The 19,774-nt window shown below is 38.9% G+C and overlaps 1 protein-coding gene and 1 long non-coding RNA gene across 2 annotated transcripts in view; one reads left to right on the top strand and one right to left on the bottom strand.

Moving 5' to 3' along the window:
• Nucleotides 1-19,774, bottom strand: part of LOC133526944 (titin-like) — a 137,202-nt gene that overhangs the window by 20,525 nt on the left and 96,903 nt on the right. Inside the window, 4 exon segments of the mRNA XM_061863842.1 lie at nt 2,240-5,971; nt 5,974-7,356; nt 7,359-10,058; nt 18,089-18,667. Coding sequence (XP_061719826.1) covers nt 2,240-5,971; nt 5,974-7,356; nt 7,359-10,058; nt 18,089-18,667 — 8,394 coding nt within the window.
• Nucleotides 1-19,774, top strand: part of LOC133528175 (uncharacterized) — a 123,242-nt gene that overhangs the window by 19,415 nt on the left and 84,053 nt on the right. The window lies entirely within an intron of this gene.

Here is a 19,774-nt window from a genome sequence, read left to right as displayed (position 1 = left end):
CCGGTAGTATTGAAATAGGTCTAAAGTTTGTGGAGTCGGTTCTTGTTCCTGATTTAAACAACGGGATAATTTTGCTATGTTTCATAATATCTGGAAAAATTCCAGCATCAATGCATCTGTTGAAAATCTCAGCTAAGTATGGTGCAATCGATTCAATAATGGAATGTAATACTTTGACTGACAGACCCCATAGGTCTTCTGTTTTCTTTATATTTAATGACCTAAAAGTCTTAAGAACTATGTTCGGAGTGACATACGAAAATTTGAAAATTTCTGTACATTCCGCCACATTTGTCTTCAAAATTTCTTCAGCGACGTCTGGCGATGAATTAAGAGACTTTGTTGTTGTTACCTACATACGTAACGACTATAAATTAAAAGTTATTGAAACTTTTAATTAATAAATAGTCGTTACGTAGAAAATATATATGAATTAGACAAACTATTGACGTGTTACGTGCACGAGCTTTTTAATGAAGCAGCGACATGTATCAATAATATGCAGGACTTTTTCACCACCTCCGACGGGAATTTCGACCACATATCTTTTAAAATTTTCTGTAACTATTTTTTGTGTTGCGTCGCCGTCGCGTATAACAGGCCTTGTTCTCTAAGAGACAGAAAAAATACAAGCTTTTATTTAACTTGCTCTATTAGTAGTATGTATGTTATTTTGTTAGTGTCAAATCTTGGAAGCTAAATTTGACCCACTTCCCGATTTGCGATTGAGCACAAAATAAATACGTAAGTCGGGTGACAATGCCCATGGTAAAAAAAGTAGCACTGACTACCAATGCTGATTTTTTTGCCAAAAACTTATTTATCCGATTTATCAAACATTGACTAGCCGAAAGTCAATAAGTTGCCTCAATAACCTTGGAAAATTAATCCATATTCAGGTTTGGGGAGTAGGAGTTACGTCTTTTAAAAGACAATCTTTTATCCTGGAATACGGTGTTGTAAATAGGTTGAACTTAAGCGTTTATATGTTTTTACTTCGGGATACCAAACTTGCCCTAATAACTTAAATTATATAGATATATCAAAATAAAGTTGAGGGCATCCCCTTCACCCTCCTTGTTACATCAAAAGTCTAGGTACCTTCACTTCTTAAATCCATCCTTGGGATCTAAGGACCGATCCTGACAAAGGAAATCTTTGGTTCATGAAACGCCTTGTTACGCACTTTTTGTGTAGTGTAGTGTAGATTGGGTGGTGGTATTTAGTGGTTCCATGCAGAGGGCAGCCCAGATAGCCCTTGATCGCGTTAAAAGGCGTACATAGGCTACAGAGACTGCTTACCATCAGGCGGGCCGTATGTTTGCCACCGACGTAGTATTAAAAAAAAATGAACATACTGGTGATATGGCAACTGTCCAAAGTCTAAATACTACTCCTTCCGCACTTCCGCATACGCACCTACCTAGAAGGCCGACTAAGTTACGAAACAAGACTGTTGCAATGTTGTTGAAGTTCTGACTTTTGTAGATATGATAATAGGCATAGAAAGTGTGTGTTGTGTGTGTGTGTGTGTGTGTGTGTGTGTGTGTGTGTGTGTGTGTTTTTCTTAAAAGTGTAATGCTAAAACTATTTACAAGGTGTTTTAAAATATTAAGATCTGATTTGGCTCCCTTCTTAGGCTAGACGATATCCTGTGTGGTTGTCTTTATAACACTCTTACCTTCTAGTGTCGTTTCAATTTCTTCCGATATTTTCTCCGGCAGTTCGAACGCCTCAGCGGGTGTCGGTTGCTCTTCATATGAGGCAACCGTTACTGTGGAAATGGGCTCTTCACCTTCCTTTTCGATTGTTGTTATTTCACACACCGGATCTTTAGGCCCCCTTCTTATCACGCGTTTCATTGTTTTGACCTTTTTAACCTCACCGGTGTCAGTGTGTACTTGAGTTACCTCAAACTTTTCGGGAGTTTCCTCTACTACCCTAGCAGTTTCAAGTGTGTGTGTGTCGAATAGTGGTGTTGTAGTAACATCTGTGTATTCTTGTGTAGTGTGTACTGATATTATAGGTGTGTTATCGTCTACTTGTTCTGTGGTGATTCGTGTGGTTTCTGGAAATGGTCGTGTGGTTGTGGTGTCATCAAGTAATTCTTGTGTGGTGTGTACTGATATTACAGGTGTATCATCGACTACTTGTTCGGTAGTGATTTGTGTAGTTTCTGATATTGGTCCCTTTTCACGCTTGATGGTTCTCATGGTAGTTTTATTTGTGACTGTCTTACCTTCGGGAGTCGTTTCGCTCTGTTCTGCTATCTCTTCTGGCAGCTCAATGGTATCTACTGGTGTCATTTGTTCTTCTGGCACTTGAGCAACCGTCACGGTTGTAATGGGTTCTTCACCCTCTGTTTCGATTGTTGTAATTTCGGTAACTGGTTCTTTTGGACCCTTTCTGATGACGCGCTTGGTAGGATTTACCTTCTTAACATCACCGGTTTCAGTACGTACTTGCGTGATCTTGGCCTTTTCTGGAGCTTCCTCGACGACCCTAGTGTGATTGGGTGTGTGCTTGTCATCAAAAGGTGTAGTTGTATCATCTGTAATTTCTTTTGTGGTGTGTATGCATATAATAGGTAATTCGTTGTCTATTTGTTCGGTGGTAAATTGTGTGGTTTGTGTTAATGGTTCCTTCTTACGCTTGGTCATTCTCTTTGTAGTTATCTTTGTAACTGTATTACCTTCAGGCGTCGTTTCCCTCTCTTCAGCTATCTCTTCTGGTAGCTCGATGGTGATGGGCTCTTCACCATTCTTTTCGATTGTTGTTATTTCAGTTTTCTGTTCGTCTCCTACTTGTTCAGTTGTAATTTGTGTGGTTTCTGTAATTGGTCCTACCTTACGCATAATGACCCTCTTTATAGTTTTCTTCTTAATTATCTTACCATCAGGTGTTGTTTCAAGTGTGTGTGTGTCGAATAGTGGTGTTGTAGTAACATCTGTGTATTCTTGTGTAGTGTGTACTGATATTATAGGTGTGTTATCATCTACTTGTTCTGTGGTGATTCGTGTGGTTTCTGGAAATGGTCGTGTGGTTGTGGTGTCATCAAGTAATTCTTGTGTGGTGTGTACTGATATTACAGGTGTATCATCGACTACTTGTTCGGTAGTGATTTGTGTAGTTTCTGATATTGGTCCCTTTTCACGCTTGATGGTTCTCATGGTAGTTTTATTTGTGACTGTCTTACCTTCGGGAGTCGTTTCGCTCTGTTCTGCTATCTCTTCTGGCAGCTCAATGGTATCTACTGGTGTCATTTGTTCTTCTGGCACTTGAGAAACCGTCACGGTTGTAATGGGTTCTTCACCCTCTGTTTCGATTGTTGTAATTTCGGTAACTGGTTCTTTTGGACCCTTTCTGATGGCGCGCTTGGTAGGATTTACCTTCTTAACATCACCGGTTTCAGTACGTACTTGCGTGATCTTGGCCTTTTCTGGAGCTTCCTCGACGACCCTAGCGTGATTGGGTGTGTGCTTGTCATCAAAAGGTGTAGTTGTATCATCTGTAATTTCTTGTGTGGTGTGTATGCATATAATAGGTAATTCGTTGTCTATTTGTTCGGTGGTAAATTGTGTGGTTTGTGTTAATGGTTCCTTCTTACGCTTGGTCATTCTCTTTGTAGTTATCTTTGTAACTGTATTACCTTCAGGCGTCGTTTCCCTCTCTTCAGCTATCTCTTCTGGTAGCTCGATGGTGATGGGCTCTTCACCATTCTTTTCAATTGTTGTTATTTCAGTTTTCTGTTCGTCTCCTACTTGTTCAGTTGTAATTTGTGTGGTTTCTGTAATTGGTCCTACCTTACTCATAATGACCCTCTTTATAGTTTTCTTCTTAATTATCTTACCTTCAGGTGTTGTTTCGCTCACTTCTGCTATTTCTTCTGGCAGTTCCACGGTCTCTATTGGTGTTGTTTGCTCCTCTTCTGGAGCTGGAGCAACAGTGACTGTTGTTATGGGCTCTTCACCTTCTTTTTCTATTGTAGTTATTTCAGTGACTTCTTTCTTTGGACCCTTTTTGATGATGCGTTTAGTAGTTTTGACTTTTTTGACTTCCCCAGTTTCTGTGCGAATTTGAGAAATTTCAACTTTTTCGGGTTCTTCCTCGATGACTTTAGCCTTGTCATAAGGTTGTGTTGTCTCAAATGGTGTGACTGTGTCATCTGTTAGTTCTTCACTTGTGTGTACTGATATGATTGGCTGTTCGTCTCCTACTTGTTCAGTAGTAATTTGTGTCGTTTCTGTAATGGGCCCTTTGGCTCGCTTGATGACCCTCTTAATAGTTTTCTTCTTAATTGTTTTACCTTCAGGAGTAGTTTCGCTCACTTCTGCTACTTCTTCTGGCAGTTCCACGGTTTCTATCTGTTTTGATTGCATCTCTTCTGGCGCGGGAGAAACAGTGACGGTTGTGATGGGCTCTTCACCTTCCTTTTCTATGGTTGTGATTTCAGTGACTTCTTTCTTAGGTCCCTTTTTAATAACGCGCTTAGTAGTTTTGATTTCTTTCACTTCGCCAGTCTCTGTGCGAACCTGGGATATCTCAACTTTTTCTGGTTCTTCTTTGCTCACTTCTGCTACTTCTTCTGGCAGTTCTACGGTCTCTATTGGTGTTGGTTTCTCCTCTTCTGGTGCTGGAGCAACAGTGACCGTCGTGATGGGCTTTTCACCTTCTTTTTCTATTGTAGTTATTTCAGTGACTTCTTTCTTTGGACCCTTTTTGATGATGCGTTTAGTAGTTTTGACTTTTTTGACTTCCCCAGTTTCTGTGCGAATTTGAGAAATTTCAACTTTTTCGGGTTCTTCCTCGATGACTTTAGCCTTGTCATAAGGTTGTGTTGTCTCAAATGGTGTGACTGTGTCATCTGTTAGTTCTTCACTTGTGTGTACTGATATGATTGGCTGTTCGTCTCCTACTTGTTCAGTAGTAATTTGTGTCGTTTCTGTAATGGGCCCTTTGGCTCGCTTGATGACCCTCTTAATAGTTTTCTTCTTAATTGTTTTACCTTCAGGAGTAGTTTCGCTCACTTCTGCTACTTCTTCTGGCAGTTCCACGGTTTCTATCTGTTTTGATTGCATCTCTTCTGGCGCGGGAGAAACAGTGACGGTTGTGATGGGCTCTTCACCTTCCTTTTCTATGGTTGTGATTTCAGTGACTTCTTTCTTAGGTCCCTTTTTAATAACGCGCTTAGTAGTTTTGATTTCTTTCACTTCGCCAGTCTCTGTGCGAACCTGGGATATCTCAACTTTTTCTGGTTCTTCTTCGCTCACTTCTGCTACTTCTTCTGGCAGTTCTACGGTCTCTATTGGTGTTGGTTTCTCCTCTTCTGGTGCTGGAGCAAAAGTGACCGTCGTGATGGGCTTTTCACCTTCTTTTTCTATTGTAGTTATTTCAGTGATTTCTTTCTTTGGGCCCTTTTTGATGACGCGTTTAGTAGTTTTGACCTTTTTAACTTCTCCAGTTTCTGTGCGAATTTGAGAAATTTCAACTTTTTCGGGTTCTTCCTCGATGACTCTAGCCGTGTTCAAAATGTTGTGTTCGTCTCCTACTTGTTCAGTTGTAATTTGTGTGGTTTTTGTAATTGGTCCTACCTTACTCATAATGACCCTCTTTATAGTTTTCTTCTTAATTATCTTACCTTCAGGTGTTGTTTCGCTCACTTCTGCTATTTCTTCTGGCAGTTCCACGGTCTCTATTGGTGTTGTTTGCTCTTCTTCTGGAGCTGGAGCAACAGTGACGGTTGTGATGGGCTCTTCACCTTCTTTTTCTATGGTTGTGATTTCAGTGACTTCTTTCTTAGGTCCCTTTTTAATAACGCGCTTAGTAGTTTTGATTTTTTTCACTTCGCCAGTCTCTGTGCGAACCTGGGATATCTCAACTTTTTCTGGTTCTTCTTCGCTCACTTCTGCTACTTCTTCTGGCAGTTCTACGGTCTCTATTGGTGTTGGTTTCTCCTCTTCTGGTGCTGGAAAACAGTAACCGTCGTGATGGGCTTTTCACCTTCTTTTTCTATTGTAGTTATTTCAGTGATTTCTTTCTTTGGGCCCTTTTTGATGACGCGTTTAGTAGTTTTGACCTTTTTAACTTCTCCAGTTTCTGTGCGAATTTGAGAAATTTCAACTTTTTCGGGTTCTTCCTCGATGACTCTAGCCGTGTTAAAAAGTTGTGTTGTCTCGAATGGTGTGACTGTGTCATCTGTTAGTTCTTCACTTGTGTGTACTGATATGATTGGCTGTTCGTCTCCTACTTGTTCAGTTGTAATTTGTGTGGTTTCTGTAATTGGTCCTACCTTACTCATAATGACCCTCTTTATAGTTTTCTTCTTAATTATCTTACCTTCAGGTGTTGTTTCGCTCACTTCTGCTATTTCTTCTGGCAGTTCCACGGTCTCTATTGGTGTTGTTTGCTCCTCTTCTGGAGCTGGAGCAACAGTGACTGTTGTTATGGGCTCTTCACCTTCTTTTTCTATTGTAGTTATTTCAGTGACTTCTTTCTTTGGACCCTTTTTGATGATGCGTTTAGTAGTTTTGACTTTTTTGACTTCCCCAGTTTCTGTGCGAATTTGAGAAATCTCAACTTTTTCGGGTTCTTCCTCGATGACTTTAGCCTTGTCATAAGGTTGTGTTGTCTCAAATGGTGTGACTGTGTCATCTGTTAGTTCTTCACTTGTGTGTACTGATATGATTGGCTGTTCGTCTCCTACTTGTTCAGTAGTAATTTGTGTCGTTTCTATTATGGGCCCTTTTTTCCGCTTGATGACCCTCTTAATAGTTTTCTTCTTAATTGTTTTACCTTCAGGAGTAGTTTCGCTCACTTCTGCTACTTCTTCTGGCAGTTCCACGGTTTCTATCTGTTTTGATTGCATCTCTTCTGGCGCGGGAGCAACAGTGACTGTTGTTATGGGCTCTTCACCTTCCTTTTCTATGGTTGTGATTTCAGTGACTTCTTTCTTTGGACCCTTTTTGATGATGCGTTTAGTAGTTTTGACTTTCTTAGGTCCCTTTTTAATAACGCGCTTAGTAGTTTTGATTTTTTTCACTTCGCCAGTCTCTGTGCGAACCTGGGATATCTCAACTTTTTCTGGTTCTTCTTCGCTCACTTCTGCTACTTCTTCTGGCAGTTCTACGGTCTCTATTGGTGTTGGTTTCTCCTCTTCTGGTGCTGGAAAAACAGTAACCGTCGTGATGGGCTTTTCACCTTCTTTTTCTATTGTAGTTATTTCAGTGATTTCTTTCTTTGGGCCCTTTTTGATGACGCGTTTAGTAGTTTTGACCTTTTTAACTTCTCCAGTTTCTGTGCGAATTTGAGAAATTTCAACTTTTTCGGGTTCTTCCTCGATGACTCTAGCCGTGTTAAAAGTTGTGTTGTCTCGAATGGTGTGACTGTGTCATCTGTTAGTTCTTCACTTGTGTGTACTGATATGATTGGCTGTTCGTCTCCTACTTGTTCAGTAGTAATTTGTGTCGTTTCTGTAATGGGCCCTTTGGCCCGCTTGATGACCTTCTTAATAGTTTTCTTCTTAATTGTTTTACCTTCAGGAGTAGTTTCGCTCACTTCTGCTACTTCTTCTGGCAGTTCCACGGTTTCTATCTGTTTTGATTGCATCTCTTCTGGCGCGGGAGAAACAGTGACGGTTATGATGGGCTCTTCACCTTCCTTTTCTATGGTTGTGATTTCAGTGACTTCTTTCTTAGGTCCCTTTTTAATAACACGCTTAGTAGTTTTGATTTTTTTCACTTCGCCAGTCTCTGTGCGAACCTGGGATATCTCAACTTTTTCTGGTTCTTCTTCGCTCACTTCTGCTACTTCTTCTGGCAGTTCTACGGTCTCTATTGGTGTTGGTTTCTCCTCTTCTGGTGCTGGAGCAACAGTGACCGTCGTGATGGGCTTTTCCCCTTCTTTTTCTATTGTAGTTATTTCAGTGATTTCTTTCTTTGGGCCCTTTTTGATGACGCGTTTAGTAGTTTTGACCTTTTTAACTTCTCCAGTTTCTGTGCGAATTTGAGAAATTTCAACTTTTTCGGGTTCTTCCTCGATGACTCTAGCCGTGTTAAAAAGTTGTGTTGTCTCGAATGGTGTGACTGTGTCATCTGTTAGTTCTTCACTTGTGTGTACTGATATGATTGGCTGTTCGTCTCCTACTTGTTCAGTTGTAATTTGTGTGGTTTCTGTAATTGGTCCTACTTTACGCCTAATGACCCTCTTTATAGTTTTCTTCTTAATTATCTTACCTTCAGGTGTGGTTTCGCTCACTTCTGCTATTTCTTCTGGCAGTTCCACGGTCTCTATTGGTGTTGTTTGCTCCTCTTCTGGAGCTGGAGCAACAGTGACTGTTGTTATGGGCTCTTCACCTTCTTTTTCTATGGTTGTGATTTCAGTGACTTCTTTCTTTGGACCCTTTTTGATGATGCGTTTAGTAGTTTTGACTTTTTTGACTTCCCCAGTTTCTGTGCGAATTTGAGAAATCTCAACTTTTTCGGGTTCTTCCTCGATGACTTTAGCCTTGTCATAAGGTTGTGTTGTCTCAAATGGTGTGACTGTGTCATCTGTTAGTTCTTCACTTGTGTGTACTGATATGATTGGCTGTTCGTCTCCTACTTGTTCAGTAGTAATTTGTGTCGTTTCTATTATGGGCCCTTTTTTCCGCTTGATGACCCTCTTAATAGTTTTCTTCTTAATTGTTTTACCTTCAGGAGTAGTTTCGCTCACTTCTGCTACTTCTTCTGGCAGTTCCACGGTTTCTATCTGTTTTGATTGCATCTCTTCTGGAGCGAGAGAAACAGTGACGGTTGTGATGGGCTCTTCACCTTCTTTTTCTATGGTTGTGATTTCAGTGACTTCTTTCTTAGGTCCCTTTTTAATAACGCGCTTAGTAGTTTTGATTTCTTTCACTTCGCCAGTCTCTGTGCGAACCTGGGATATCTCAAATTTTTCTGGTTCTTCTTCGCTCACTTCTGCTACTTCTTCTGGCAGTTCTACGGTCTCTATTGGTGTTGGTTTCTCCTCTTCTGGTGCTGGAAAAACAGTAACCGTCGTGATGGGCTTTTCACCTTCTTTTTCTATTGTAGTTATTTCAGTGATTTCTTTCTTTGGGCCCTTTTTGATGACGCGTTTAGTAGTTTTGACCTTTTTAACTTCTCCAGTTTCTGTGCGAATTTGAGAAATTTCAACTTTTTCGGGTTCTTCCTCGATGACTCTAGCCGTGTTAAAAAGTTGTGTTGTCTCGAATGGTGTGACTGTGTCATCTGTTAGTTCTTCACTTGTGTGTACTGATTTGATTGGCTGTTCGTCTCCTACTTGTTCAGTTGTAATTTGTGTGGTTTCTGTAATTGGTCCTACCTCACGCTTAATGACCCTCTTTATAGTTTTCTTCTTAATTCTCTTACCTTCAGGTGTTGTTTCGCTCACTTCTGCTATTTCTTCTGGCAGTTCCATGGTTTCTATCGGTGTTGGTTTCTCCTCTACTAATGCTGGAGCAACAGTAACCGTCTTGATGGCTTCTTCACCTTCTGTTTCGATTTGATCACCTTTTGTTTTAGTTAATTTCTTCATTGATTTCTTTTTAATTTTTTTGCCTCCTGTAGTTGTAACCTCTTCTAATATTATGTTTTCTGGTGTTTCAATTGTCGCAGGTTTCTCAGTGTCTTCTTCTAAGACTTGTGTTTGGAATGGTGTTGTTGTTTCTTCCGTAACCTCCTCTATTTTAACCTGTGATACTGTTTCGGGTACATGCAGACAATCTTCGGGTAATTCGATCTTTCCTCTTGCAGTATCCTTAGGAGGTATGTAATCAGTATCTTCAAATTCTTCTATATCAACTTGATGTTGTTGAACTCTTGGATGTTCATCTGTTTCGTCATCGTCTAATTTTTCTTCAATTACGACGTCATTGTCCGCAGAATCTTTATGTAAGACTTTTTTCTTTTTTCTAATTATAGTGCGTTTTGTCTTGGTTTGTATCGTTTCTCCATTTGGAGCTTGTGTAAACTTGGTTACGATTTCTTCGGTTTCCTCTGTGTCAGATTGTTTGGGCGAGTCTTGTCTGATGACTGCGTTTTCTGAAAGTGTTGACTAATTATTATGGGTTTGGTGGTTGTGTTTTGTAAAGTTAGAACAAATATAGCAAATCATATATTAACCTGATTAACTACATAGTGAAAACAATAATAATTTAAGTAATGCGCCATTATTTTTAAGTTGGCAAAACTATAAATCCTAAATTCGCTTATAGATAATGATGATGATCTTTCCGGCCGATTTTGACCATGGCGACCACTTCAACTAGGAGTTAGCTCGGCGCTCATGCGCCCGAAGATGGCTGACATAGCCGATCTTTGAGGTGAACCTCCGCGCACATTGAGGGCACGTGAGGACACCAGCTAGGTAGTGGTAGTTAATGGACGCAGGCTGGCGCGTTTTCAGCTCGTCGCGTTTAGCGTCGAGGTCAGCTTTACGTTGCTCCTCGAAATCGCGCATATTACCCTGCACCAGCCTGCGCCACTCAGGACGATGTGCTGCCAAACCTTCCCACCGAGAGGCGTCAATGTTGCATCTTTTCATGTGTCGTTTCTGAACATCTTTGTATCGGAGGAGTTGTCCGCCAACTTTCCGCTTACCCTCCTCTAGTTCAGAATAAAAGATGCGCTTCGCCACTCTCTCCTCCGGCATACGTGATACGTGACCGCACCACCGAAGCTGTCGACGCATTATGTAAGCGTCTATTCCACCGACCTTGGCTCGTCGCAGAACTTCGGTATTCCGTACTCGATCAGACCATCTGATGTTCATGATCTTACGCAAGCATATGAGGTGGAACCTGTCTAAGGTACGAATGTGATGACGGTACACGCACCACGTCTCGGAAGAGTATAAAAGGTTTGGCAGCACGATCGCCATGTACACTGAAATTTTGGTGGCCAGATTTAAATCGTGCGAGCAGAAGACCTTCGTTTTAGTACTGCCGCAAGCCGATAAATCACGTGTAATTTTTCTAACTACTCGATTGCGTTACGTTTGCATTCCTATGACGTTTAATACAAATGAGGTGCCAACTAACGTAACTGGGTAAGAACATGCCTTCAATTTAGTTTTTAGAAAAATATACACTTTCTTATAACTGTTTAGTTACGATGATATTGTTTCATTAAATAGTAGTGTATCGCGTTGTTTAAGCACTTAAGCAGTAGTTATTATACATATTATAGTGTATTAAATTGATATCGGTTATTAGTTTTTATAGGGACCAACGTCGCATTGTTGCGCTGCTTGAACTACTTTTCGTCACTTATTCGAAAAATATGATGGTTCTACCACCGGGTCTCAGAGTTTTGATGGGCCCTTGGGTAAGGCTATAAAGGCGTTAAAAGTATGTGAATCGCAGTAGAGCTTCAGGCCATGCAATGTATTTTACCCTCTCTTACAAACTTCATAGGATTTAAGTAACGAACAATTGTACTAGTAATAGTAAACTAGTTTCCCAAACGCTGCAGCTGCCGCACCGATCCTGCTGCTGATCTCAGCGTCAAGGTCACAGTTCGATGTTATAGTGATCCCCAGATACCGGAATTTGTTGACCTGCTTCAGCACGTCCTCACCAAGCTGTACGGCTAGTGTCTCGTGACCATATGAGTCCAAAGACATCACCTCCGTCTTTTTGACACTAATTTTGAGGCCGTACTTGCAGCAGGCTTGGTGAAAAACAGACATCAGCTGTTGCAGGCTATCTGGGGATTCTGCCAGAAAGCACAGATCGTCAGCATACATGATCTCTGTGATCAATGTATGTGACACTTTCGTTCGCGCCCTAAATCTGGCCAAGTTAAAAACACTGCCATCGGTACGGAAGCGTATGCGGACACCTTCGGATACTGTTTGTAAGACTTCCTTGACTACAACTGCAAAGTATAAAGCGAACAGTGTAGGGGCTAGAACACACCCTTGTTTCACCCCACAGGTAACGGGGAAGAAATCTGACTGCTCACCGTCTACGGCGATAGATAATAATTGGTGGTCTATGGTAATTCAACCAGTAGTATTGAGAATAAGTTTTTTTATTTATTTATTACGAATTTATTATTTATTATGTTTATTTATTATTTATTATGTTTGAATCTCAACACAAATGTTTTCGTGCAGTCAGCATCAAAAGTAGCGGATCAAATAACGCTTCTTAAGTATCTACCATTCTGTAACGGCTTAACAAAAAGTGATGTCTTTAATATAGAACAACTAAGACTGTAAATGATATACTTTAAAACGTGAATTTTAGAAATTTATCTTTATTTGGAAAAGTTATCCGGGGTGTCAGATGCTTTTGGCGCATAGTTTCATCCGCTACTTTTGATGCTGACTGTACAGTTTTGACCCACATCCCTCAACCTCATCCTCAACACCGTATATAAATACTAATAATACTCTGTACCACATCCCTCAACCTCATCCTCAACACCGTATATAAATACTAATAATACTCTGTATAAAAATTAAGAATATGGCGGACCAAAACTTTTCTGTTTACATTATACAAAAATCTTTTTCCTTCTTGCTGTAATAAAAAATAATCAAGGCGTTATTTTAGGACGTAAATCATAGTAAAAAACTTTATCAATTTTGCCATCTCTACCGCAGTACTGTATTGCACTATCAACTTTCAACATGGCATTTAGTTCATTTGATTTATATTTATTGTGTTTGTATTAAATATGCAGTCTGTTCTGTAGAGTAGTGTCCGACCGAAGATTCTGTTTTGGTTTCGGCCAGTTTCGGCCAAAAAGCTATTTTTCGGCCGTAGTTTCGGGTTCGGCCAAAAAACGGCTAGATTCGTATACCTACTCATTACCTACATATTCAATAACATTGACAACAACAACAACAGGATTCGATTAAGAATATAGACTTATTTCCAGCTCAAGCACTTTCTTTATACTTCAATATTAAGGCTTATGTCATATTCCACATGTTCATTGTCCATTGCGCGTTAGCATTGAAAACATCAATGAAGAAAGTACATGCAACAAGCAATGGATGACTTTTGAATGTCCAGCTATGGACAATATATGTATTTTATAATATTTAGCCGTTTTTATTACACGAATAGATTGATTTTAGTATTACCTGTGATAAGTCCACTATCATTCAAATTTACAGTGGTACTGCGAGTTTAGCACAAAATTATGGTGCAAGCATTTTACTTTCATGTTTACACTGCAACGGCTGTCGATCATATGAGACAGCGATCGTACTTTCTGATCATTTTGATCAGAAAATAGAGACAAGTTCCAGCGGTCAAACCACTTCTCCTTATATATTTCTGTGGGCACAGCAATCAACCTTATAGTGGTCCGCAGAATTTCCGGTATTAAGCATCAAATCTCAAAACTTATGCCCTCTATTTTTATCCAAATATTTGCTCCGTCGGTAACGAAAAACTTTGAGACGTTATGTTGCATATTTTTATAATGTTTTTGAGAATATATTACTTCACCTATAGCAACATTGTACGTCAAATGTCATATTCTTGAATTTCTACTCGATATCCACATTTTTTTTTGGGTGTGGAAAAGATGCTTCGCTATTTACCTTTTATAGGTATACAAATAGTTTTTCAAAATTTTGTGTTTTAGTACTGCCGCAAGCCGATAAATCACGTGTAATTTTTCTAACTACTCGATTGCGTTACGTTTGCATTCCTATGACGTTTAATACAAATGAGGTGCCAACTAACGTAACTGGGTAAGAACATGCCTTCAATTTAGTTTTTAGAAAAATATACACTTTCTTATAACTGTTTAGTTACGATGATATTGTTTCATTAAATAGTAGTGTATCGCGTTGTTTAAGCACTTAAGCAGTAGTTATTATACATATTATAGTGTATTAAATTGATATCGGTTATTAGTTTTTATAGGGACCAACGTTGCATTGTTGCGCTGCTTGAACTACTTTTCGTCACTTATTCGAAAAATATGATGGTTCTACCACCGGGTCTCAGAGTTTTGATGGGCCCTTGGGTAAGGCTATAAAGGCGTTAAAAGTATGTGAATCGCAGTAGAGCTTCAGGCCATGCAATGTATTTTACCCTCTCTTACAAACTTCATAGGATTTAAGTAACGAACAATTGTACCTGTACAAAATGTGCGAAGCTATGAATGCGGGCACTTATTCGGAAAGCTTACTGAAAAGAAATCCCGGTAAAATGATCCATCTGATATGGCTTAATTACTGTGAACATGGTTTTAAGATTGTATGTTAGCACAGCAACACCCTCTGATAAAGATTGTTACAAACTTCGTCTTAAAAGTATATTCTCTTATGTGTCTTAACATTAAAACTCAACCACTTTGCATTTATGATGCTAAACATTGCACCAAAGGGTATAGCCGGGTAAGCATGGCCAAACTGCCCTTAGCGAAAATCTTAATTTCCTTTTACTGGATTATTAACCTATATATATGTAGCGCTTTCACCAAAAATTAAGCCTCAAATGCTTCAGGTTTAAAAAAAGAAAAAACAAAAAATAACATTTTTATTTTATTACAGCCAAAGTACTAATCCGATTTCTTTGTATTTTGGATATGTTGTACATAAAATTAAAATCGTTTTTTGAAAAAAAATATATCTCTTGAAAAAATAGTAACAAATTTCAGAAAAATATAATTAGTACGTGCGAGATTGCGATAGTTATCAAATTTACAAACAAGTTTATCTTAAGTGATGCTACCGACTGTGACTGTCTAAGGGATAATGGCAACTTGTTCCACAACTGTACAGCACGCACTGTGAAGGAGACTTAAAATATGACCGGGTCTTGTTACACGGTACAGAGAGAGTCAGGTTCGCACTCGATCTCAAGCGATGACCACTACCATCCGCCAGGTATGCAAATCTTTCAGAAAGATATGGAGGGGAGGTCGGATTAAATAGGACGTTGAAAAGTAATGTCAGGATGTGTACGTCCCTGCGTCGACGGATCGGAAGCCAACGGAGCTGGAAACGGAAGTTAGAGATGTTGTCATACTTCCGCAACCCAAAAATATATCGGATGCATACAATGGAGCCGCTCTAGCTTATCAAGAAGTTCCTCTCTCAGGTCCAAGAATACAATGTCACCGTAGTCTAAAAGTGCCATCAAGAGGGATCGCACAAGAGTCAGCTTGGTGTGAACTGGGAGGAAGTTCTGGAGACGCTTTAAAGAGTGGAGAGATGCAAACACCCTTTTACTTACCTCAGCCGTATGGGCAAACCAAGAAAGCGTCTCATCCATGGTGATACCCAAATTCCTGACAATAGAGGAGAAAGAGATGGGAAATATATGATGATATATGATGGGATAGGGGATGGTGAAATATATGGGTACTATGAAAATGCGCCAATACGAATATCAAGGCCCTTTGTTTTGTTGTGCGTTGTCAGATCTCAACTCTTCATGTTGGTTTACGACGCATTCGAAATACGATCAAACTTTCCTTCGTGTTGGTTCAAGACTAACCCCCAGGATGATTTATTCCTTGGAGTTAGTTCTCGACTGCCTGTATGGTATGCCATTCAAGTTGAAGGACTGAACAACATTTTAATAACAAATATATTTTACATGCACAACGAATCAAATCCAATCTCACAGCTAAGATCATAGTACGCAACTAAAATCGTTATAAAAAAAACTATGTGGTCTTGTGCCGAACATTTCGGCAACTAGACCGACGTGTAGACGCTACCACGCACAAATAAAGAAATGAACAGCAGAGCGCCGGTGAGCGGTAACTACACCGTGTCCAATAAGTTCGAATACAGTTATGATCCTTAATAAAATAAATTTACGCGTAGTTTATGTTATGAAAATTATATTAAATGAAAGCCACATTTATATACAATATTTACAACAAATGTTTTGGAATAACTCCACCTTTAACTTTTTTTACAAGTTTCAAACGTTTCTCAAAAGAGTCACAAGCGGCACGCACCGCATCCATCGGCATATCGTCCCATATTTGCATGATAACCTTTTTAAAATGGCTCAGGTTTGCGACTTTATAATTATTTAGTTTCGAGAGCATGTATGACCATACGAAATAATCTAGTACGTTTAAATCTGGAGAACTTGGTGGCCATTCAGTTTTCGGCAAAAAATCGGTCAAATTAGCCTTGCACCAAGCTTGAACAGCGTTTGCCGTATGCGACGGAGCTCCGTCTTGTTAGAAAACATAATAATCGTCTGCAAACATATTTTTTAAATTTGGGGCAACATTTTTCTCCAAAACCTCCGATTTATAGTATGCCGCATTGATTTTGACGCCTTTATCAATAAAAACTAGAGGCAGTTTGCCCCTCTTACAAAGAGCACCCCAAACCATCACTGATGGTGAGCTCTGGAACCTAGGCACATTCTTTTCATACTCTGGAATGTCTTCTATCCGTGCTGCCCACAACCGGTCGTTCTGGGCGTTATGAGGCTGCTCTAACACAAAGAGTTTCTCGTCTGAGAAAACAAATTCGTCACCTGCGTGCCAAGAAAGTATGGTGCTACATCTTTCTACTCTCTTTTTCTTGGTTGCATCTGAAATGCCATGTACTTTTCGTTTTTTATAAGCATGACATCCAAGATCTTTTTTCAATATATTATGTACAGATCCCCTGGAAATTTTCAGATCAGCAGCTAATTTTCTAATAGATCGGTGTTTTTTCCGCCGAATTCGCTCTCTTATAGCCTTTACCACTTTTTCAGTTCTAGGTGAGCGGGGCCGACCGGATCTTTTCCTGTCCTCTGTAGAAGAGATCTCTTTATACCTTTTTATAGTAGTATAAACCAGATTCCGTTTAATTCCATGCGGTTGTAACGCCTTGAATATAGCACATGGCCTGTCGCCTTTAAGGAATTTTCTAATAATTTCTTCACGAACGTACTTCATCGTGTATTCAAGCCAAACTAAAAATACGTGACTCATGAAATTATAGTACTATGTTTATGTCAATATACTTTTTAAATTAAAATAAGAATTTTATATCCAGCGATCCGTATGTCTATACAGCAAGTGCTAAAAGTTTGTATTCGAACTTATTGGACACGGTGTAGAAGTAGCCGGAAGTTGCTTTGGCAGTTTTAATCAAAATAGTTACTCTTAAATTTGTGCGATGCTACCTATACAATAGGGAAACTACATGGTTAATATAAATTTATATCTGAATAATGAAGTGACGAAATATAATTTATATGTAAGCATCGGGCAACTACAGTATGAAGTGCGGTCTCAGAGATTTGATCACGTACCTATGCTATCCACCCGGGTGAGCCGCCTTTAACGCCTTGTTACATGAATAAAACTTTAGTTATAATTTTTACTGTATATCACCAAAACCAAAATTTTATATCGAACTCGCTGAATGCAGCTTTGCAAGAAAAAGTAATATTTCCAATCACTATCAGCTATTTCAAAACATGTGTGATTGTCATCATAATTTGCCGCAAAGATAAAACGTTATACAAATGAACTCTCATGTTACAGTCAATGTGATAATTATGTGCCGTTTCCAAGTTATCAATAAGGCGTATAACTTGGAAACGGCACATAATTATCACATTGACTGTACCATAAATACGTATCATGTCAAAGTGACAAACAATAAAATCAACATTTAAATGTAACATGAGAGTTCATTTGTATAACGTTTTATCTTTGCGGCAAATTATGGTAGGACGCGATAAGAAATCACCCTTATCTACAACTAAGTAGCCATGAAACATATACACTCGCCCTCCGAGGGTTCCGTACTTTTTAGCATTTGTTGTTATGGCGGCAATAGAAAACATCATCTGTGAAAATTTCAACTCTCTAGCTATCACGGTTCATGAGATACAGCCTGGTGACCGACGGACAGACGGACGGACAGTAGAGTCTTAGTAATAGGGTCCCATTTTACCCTTTGGGTATGGAACCCTAATTATGAAATACAGTGTGGTGAGAGTGGTGAGTCTCTATGGTATCGTTCGTTTAGGACTGCTAGTAACAACATGGATGCATCTGATTTTTATTTTGTTTCTAGTGTGGTAGTAAAGCTCTATAAATAATTGTATGGTCCAATGTATTCGGCTTACCATCGAAAGTTATGTCTTCTATGGTTGTCTCCTCTGGTAGTTCCGGAGCTTTGTCGTCTTGATCAACAACTGATTCAATAATTTTTTCATCAGATCCTTGCTTCTTCTTGATGACTCGTTTCGTGGTTTTTATTTTTTTCTCTGTCTTCATTTTGTCGTCCGCAATTACCGTAACCATCTCATTTGGACTTTCGGGTTTTTTAGAATAATCTTCAACCAGTTCCTCTATTTGCACTTGTGATTCTAATTGTGGTAGATGCAGATAATCCTCGGGCATTTCTACGGTTCCTTTTGCCATCTCCTTAATAGGAGTAAAGTCGGTTTCTTCAAATTCCTCTATATCAACAGTATGCTGCGTAATAGGTTTAATTATATCATCCTCGTCTAATTTTTCTTCTATTACAACGTCATTTTCTACGACATCACCTAGCTGTGCCTTTTTCTTCTTTCTTAAAATGGTTCGTTTAGTTTTTATTTGAATTGGTTCCCCGATTGATGCTTGTGAAAATTTGGTTACTATTTCTTCAGTTTCTTCAGTGTCTGATATTTTAGGCGAAGAATACCTATCTTCGGTTTTTTCTGAAATTTGTATAAGATATTTGTTATTTGAAATGTGTATATTGTGTATATCTTCGGCTTGAAATAATTTACCAACCGTAATTTTACATGACTATGAAAAGAGAATACCTACGTTATCTCCCAAAATCATCTTTGCCGTATTACTTGAATAATATATTAAGTTAGTTTTCTTTTACCACATTGCATCCTACATGAATGTGATTATTATTACTTTTTTTAAGCGAATGTATGAAATGGAGTATTTCAGAGCTACATGCCGTAGGCTAATGAAGGGTTACATCGTCAAATGTTTAAAATCTCACTTCATTAGTAAATAAATAAATGTAAGGTATGAACGGTACGGCATTACTATTATAGTTTCTATTTTTCTCCGTGAGCTTCTACGGATTATCGTCTTATCTATTGTTTAAAAACCGCAAGGGCGCGTGCCACTATGAAAAAATGGTCAAGCCGCATAGGTAGCGTTTATTGAATTACTACTCTACTGAGCACGGAATAAGATTCATTATGAACTAATACAGAATTCTAACAAAATAGCTGTCTGATCTCTATTGGTGCGTCTAAGGTAGGCGACTAAACACTCTCAAACCAGCTTAACTTGTGACACTGCGATCCGAAACAAAGATACGTATTCGAAGACCTCGCTTGCACTGGTAATGCGAGCGCACGGCTAGCTAGCGCCAAGGAAGCAATGTTATGTTTCTCGAGGAGCAGGTAAAAAACAGGGCCGGATTTTCACACAAATATATTTGGGTGGTTTTACGAAATAACGCTAACTCTTCAGACTTCTAACAAACTGACACTGTTTGTATGGTTTGCTTGAAAGAGTTAGCATGATTTGACTCTAAACGATATGCATATTTTGTTTTATATTTATTTATTTTATGCATACACTATTGTGTATATGTTACTTATTTTTTTGTTGACTCATAATATAAATTTGTGTAAATGTTTTCCTAAATGTGTACTCTATTGTAAATAATATCTTTATTTTAGTGTACATAATTATAACATATAGGTCTATTTTAACATTAGTAGTACGGGATTGTTAAATGGATATCCATATTTATTACTATTTTACCATTGTTTTATTGTTTATTTAAAATT

This window comes from Cydia pomonella, chromosome 1 (genome assembly GCF_033807575.1).
Source record: "Cydia pomonella isolate Wapato2018A chromosome 1, ilCydPomo1, whole genome shotgun sequence".
NCBI classification, from domain to species: domain Eukaryota; kingdom Metazoa; phylum Arthropoda; class Insecta; order Lepidoptera; family Tortricidae; genus Cydia; species Cydia pomonella.
Note: the sequence above shows the minus strand (reverse complement) of the source record. Positions and strands in the feature narration are given on the sequence as shown.